The 5,785-nt window shown below is 36.4% G+C and overlaps 1 protein-coding gene across 3 annotated transcripts in view; it reads left to right on the top strand.

Annotated features, from left to right (window-relative positions):
* LOC106871064 (interferon-related developmental regulator 1) overlaps positions 1-5,785 on the top strand; it is a 41,239-nt gene that overhangs the window by 15,356 nt on the left and 20,098 nt on the right. For 2 of the 3 annotated variants that reach the window (XM_052967929.1, XM_052967928.1), the window contains exon 2: positions 5,158-5,280. In XM_052967929.1, coding sequence (XP_052823889.1) covers positions 5,158-5,280 — 123 coding nt within the window. Of the gene's footprint in view, positions 1-5,154; positions 5,281-5,785 lie in introns of all 3 variants that reach the window. The other variant, XM_014917333.2, reaches the window with a different exon arrangement.

The raw sequence follows: 5,785 nt of genomic DNA, 5'->3' as shown, positions 1-5,785 counted from the left end.
ATGTACATGCATGCATACATATACACACATACACATACCCACCAAAGGCGGCGAGCTGGCAGAAACGTTAGCACACCGGGCGAAATGCTTAGCGGTATTTCGTCTGCCGCTACGTTCTGAGTTCAAATTCCGCCGAGGTCGACTTTGCCTTTCATCCTTTCAGGGTCAATTAAATAAGTACCAGTTATGCACTGGGGGTCAGTATAATCGACTTAATCCGTTTTGTCTGTCCTTGTTTGTCCCCTCTGTGTGTAGCCCCTTGTGGGTAGTAAAGAAATAACACATACAACCAATAAGATGACTACAAAGTACCCATGCACCCAAAGTATAAACACATACAAGCCAATCTTGCCTGATGATTCCAGCTGCTCTGCACAAGTCTAATTCAAACTACTACATGTGCTCAGGTGCACACACACGCACAATTGTGTATATATCTTTGATCATAAAATAGTCATTAGTCTTGAGATTCTCACTATTCAGTTTTTGTGTTGAAGGTGAGATTTTCATTGAAAGTTCATTGACCTTAAGTATTGACTTTTATTTCTCTAACAAACTGTTAGAGAAAGAGTGTGTGTGTGTGTGTTTCTTTTTGCATTTTAGCTAATTAGTTATCTCCTCTACTGAACATATAGTGTTTTAGTGTTGCCTTGTATTTATAGATTTCCTTCAGGCGATTCTTGGTTATTTCTGTGTGACAGTCATCATAGATAATTGTTCTTTGTTCCTCAAGTCATAACTTTTATGTATGCAGATTGATAGGAGTTGCTTAAGTACAAGAAATTGGAGTCAAATCTCTTTCAAATCACATCCTACCATTTTAAATAAAGACTGCATTAGACAGTATTGTCTCTGATATGCAGAAAGCTTGAATGATGATGGCAAGAGAGCTTTTGATCACGTCTTCTCAATCAGGGTTAATTTGAGGTTAAACAACAATTTTTATGGAGGAATGTAGCTGTGTGGTTAAAAAGATTGCTTACCAGTTATGTGGTCTCTAGTTCATTCCCACTGTGTTGCACCTTGGCCAACCAAAGCCTTTTGTGTGGATCTGGTTGACAGAAACTGAAAGAAGTCTGATGTCTGTATGTGTTATTTCTTTACTACCCACAAGGGGCTACACACAGAGGGGACAGACAAAGGGATTAAGTCGATTACATCAACCCCAGTGCGTAACTGGTACTTAATTTATCGACCCCGAAAGGATGAAGAGCAAAGTCGACCTTGGCGGAATTTGAACTCGGAAGGTAGCGGCAGACGAAATACCGCTAAGCATTTCGCCCGGCGTGCTAACGTTTCTGCCAGCTCGTCGTATGTGTATATATGTGTGTGTATCCTTATTTAGACATCCTGTGTTGGTTGTAAATGGGTGTCATCATACAAATGAGGTTGTTCATTTTCAGTCTTCTCTGATAAACTTGTCTGACTCTTGGAAACCCGAGACTGATGGATAATTTTCAAAACTCTCTAGCCTGGCAGTGCTTTTGCGTGTTCGAGGTACAGAAGTGCCGTCAGCCGAGCATGTCCTAGATGCGCGCAGGACAACGAGACAGCCTTGTATGCTCTCACCCAGTGCCCGAACATTAGTGAATTGTAAAGTAAATATCCCTATCTTTACATAAATCTACCATCACATTTCATTTCATTGTCTTTGTATGTTGCTTACCCCAGTACTCTTTTCAGGTTTACATCCCATCTATAGTTGATGTAAATAAGACTCCAGTGTTTCCCTAGGGTATTTACTGCAAAATCAATACAAATACAAAGACCCCTCTCTCCACCTTGGTTATTATATCTTGGCCGTTTACCTGGATAGTCTATCTATGGCATCAACAATATGTTAGTACACTCACTATTTGTGTACTCAGTATAATAATAGCATAATGGAATTAGCTTTTTTCTGCTACTAATTTCTTTGTTTTCCGGTACTCTCTGGCAACATTATCAATAAACATTTAGACTGTTAGTCATTATTCCACATTGTCCTTGTTCCACTCTCTTACACAGGAACCAAACGATTAACAGCTCATGTTACTACTACCACCACCACCACCACCACACCTTCCTACTCTCTCCATTATTTACTTAACATTCTTTTTCTAAAAAAAAAAAAAAAAAAAAGAATTATTTAATCATGAAGTGACCAACTCAGTAAAGCCATCAGACTACTATCTCAGACGACTTATATTTCTGCTCAAGATACTTAACCCTTTTGATGCCAACCCAGCTGAAACTGCCTCCAGCTCTGTAGTACAAATGTCTTGTTTTCAAAAGTCTGAATTAAAATTTTCTACCAAACCTTAGTCACAATTTATGTTCCTAACACTAGCTTAATGATAACTAAGTTATTTTACTAAATCCTTTGTTATATTTAAAATTAATTGAAAGAAACCCAGGGTACCCCAACAGAAATATGGTAACAAAAGGGTTAATTCAGTGTACTTCAATTTATCTTTTAGGGGAAGTTAAATGCAATAGACTAGTGTCCTATTCATATGGTGTGTGGTTCATTTGTGCAATTTTACGCATCTTAGAGACAAATTACCCCATGGTAGAAGTAAAATTATTGATTTGGACCACCATTTGCTCATAGATTGCAAATTCAAATAAATTCCAGGTATTGTGTTGTTTCTGAAACAGTACACTTCATTCTACATAACCTTGAGTCAATTAGTTGTCAGTAATAGATTCTTGATAATTTGCAGATGTTATCTGTGATAGACTATCCAGAGAGAGATTAACCTTATCCATTTTGTATCTTAACACCAAAACCAAAGCATCCTCCCTTAATCCTTTTGTTACCACATTTCTATTGAAATACACTGCCTTTCTTTCAATTAATTTTTAAAATGAAGAATTTTGAAAAATAACTTTCATTTTTAAGCTGATGTTCTTGCTCCTTAAGTTTTGATTTCAAATCCTGCTGAGGTCAACTTAGCCTTTCATTCCTGTATGGTCAATAAAAAAACGTAGTAGTCAAACATGGGTTTATGGTGTGAACTAAACTTTTCTCCTCAAAATTGCTGCCCTTGTGCCTGAATAAGAGACCATTTTTAAGCTGGTGTTTGGAACATAAATTACCATGAAATTTTAATAGTTTGTGTTAATCTAGAACACTTTAAAACAGGAAGTTTATATCAAAGAACCGGGTACTAACTCAGATTTTTAAGAGCCCCTTCTCCAGGGCTCATACAATATTGGTTTGTTTTTTTTTTGTTTTTTTTCCTGGTTGTCTTATGGGACTTTGGAGATTATGAACCCAAATGTTCTGTAAAATCTCTTCTCCCCACCGCCATATAATTTACTATTTGTTGTTTTGCTGTGACTACTACACTGATGGTTGATTATGACATTGAGTACTTCTCAAAACAAAAACAAAAAAGAATTCAATAAAGTTGAAAAATTAATTTGTTGAGATAGGTTTTCTAAGTTTATGTTGGTATCCTAAGTATTTAATGTGATTTACATAGGTAGATATAGAAAATAATTAAGGTAGCTAGACACAATTCAAAGCCAAAATGGAAATAATTCACCATCACTAAACAATGACAAAGTGTGCAGGGGTCACCAACATGGCTAGAAATAAGAATGAAAGAACTCTTTAGCCACAGAAAGCACATTTTTTTTTATTAACTGACAGGAGAGACAACCTCCCCACCATAATTGAGTAGCATTCAATTGACATACCAGTTTTGCATGAAATTTGATGCTAATTCATAACGCTTACTCCAGCGTGGGTGATGAAGTTAAATTTTAACCCATCAGTATATATAGATTTTACTACAGGAATCTGTGGCTGATCCCACAAAATGGTAATGTGAAATTATATAAAATAATAAGGTGGCTAGATGCAATTCAAAATCAAGAGAAATAATTCACTGTCACTAAACAATGACTTCACTATCCACAATGGAGTAAGCATCTAGACATTTTAATCATTTTATAATTTTCACATTGCCATTTTGTGGAATCAGCCACTGATTCCTATGGTAAAATCTATATATACTGATGGGGGTAGAATTTAAGTTCACCACCCTCAATGCCACAATGAAGTAAGCTTTACTAGTGAGCATTAAATTTCATGCAAAATTGGCATGCCAGTTGTAGCGAGGAGGTTGTCTCCCCTGTCAGTAAACAAAAAATGTGCTTTCTGTAGCTAAAGAGTTCTTTGACTCTTATTTTTAGCAATGGTAGTCTCCTTGCACCCTTTGTCACTGTTTAGTGATGGGGAATTGAAAATATATATGTGAAAAACTGGAAAAATATGGTATACTTTTTTTATGACATTCACCAGAAATTTCAAATGTTATGTATGCCTGATTCAAATTAAACATCTCTATACATATGATAAATTTAATTACTGTGAACATGGTGATGCGCTTCATGAGGACACAGCTTGGATTATAGCCCCTTGCACATACTCACATGTAATGTATACATGTATCCATTCTCTTATCCATCTGTTTTCCTAGCCAACCTTTGTATCAGGTGTTCCTTCAGTTAGCATTCTCAGTCAGTCTCCTTCCTTTGTTGTTGTCTTTAGTCCTCCTCTTCTTCATCTTTATCTTTCTTTTCCTTTACTTTTTCTCTAGCAGAGTGAAGGGAGGTAATTTCCTCAAATGAGGTAATTCAAAAATATTTAAATCTAGATATGTGATCTGTTAACCTTAGACATAACAAATAGATATATGTATGTGTGGCTATAAAACAGATGAGTTATATGAAAAAAGCATTTGGTATTCTCTTTTGCTTCTCTTACATGTAATTAATTTGTGGTTGCATTCTGGCTTAATTAAAACGTGCTATCGTTGTTCTCCATTCATTTATCTATGCTAGTGTGAATTTTGCTAATTTGAATTTAAACATTGGGAAAATTGTTCTTAAGGAAAAAATTTCTCAAAAGTATAATAAAAGAAAATTTTTAATGAAGGTGGCATTCTGGCATGGCTTTAACTGTGATAAACACGAGGTAAAATTGTCATTCTCCCATCAAGCAGCTCACCTTAAACCTGTGTTGCTCTGCACTGTCAGGATGGTTTTCAGCATTTTCTCTTCTGTGATGTTCACTGCAATAAAACATCTTTTTGACTTTTATTATTAATGTTTTCTTCTCTTTTTAACCAACAATTTTTTCTCTTTCTCTTTCATTGACAGCAGGTCGAAGAGGGGCTGGATCACGTCCCTCAAGCGATGATGAAATTGACACACCTGATAACCAAAGCGTTGTCAGTTCTATATCAGATGATGGTTACTTCCATCCCATTGCTGAAGAAGGACACGGTAATTATGTGTTATTTTTGTTATTATTAAGGTAGTGAGCTGGCAGAATTATTAAAACATTGGAAAAACTGCTTGGTAGTATTTCTTTTGGCTCTTTATATTCCTAGTTCGGCTCCATCTGACATCAACTACGCTTTCCATTCCCCCGTGGTTTATAAAATAAAGTAACAGTCAAGTACTGTGGTTGATGGTATTTGCTAACCTCTTTCTCCTCAAAATTGTTTTGTGTCTTAATCAGAAGTCATTATTAAGATGATGAATAGTAGATGTGGTAGTCATCATCATCATCATCATCGTTTAACGTCCGCTTTCCATGCTAGCATGGGTTGGACGATTTGACTGAGGACTGGTGAAACCGGATGGCAACACCAGGCTCCAATCTAATTTGGCAGAGTTTCTACAGCTGGATGCCCTTCCTAACGCCAACCACTCAGAGTGTAGTAGGTTCTTTTACGTGTCACCCGCACGAAAACGGCCACGCTCGAAATGGTGTGTTTTATGTGCC

This window comes from Octopus bimaculoides, chromosome 5, assembly GCF_001194135.2.
Source record: "Octopus bimaculoides isolate UCB-OBI-ISO-001 chromosome 5, ASM119413v2, whole genome shotgun sequence".
Taxonomy (NCBI): Eukaryota; Metazoa; Mollusca; class Cephalopoda; order Octopoda; family Octopodidae; genus Octopus; species Octopus bimaculoides.
This window is presented reverse-complemented; position numbering and strand designations above follow the sequence as displayed.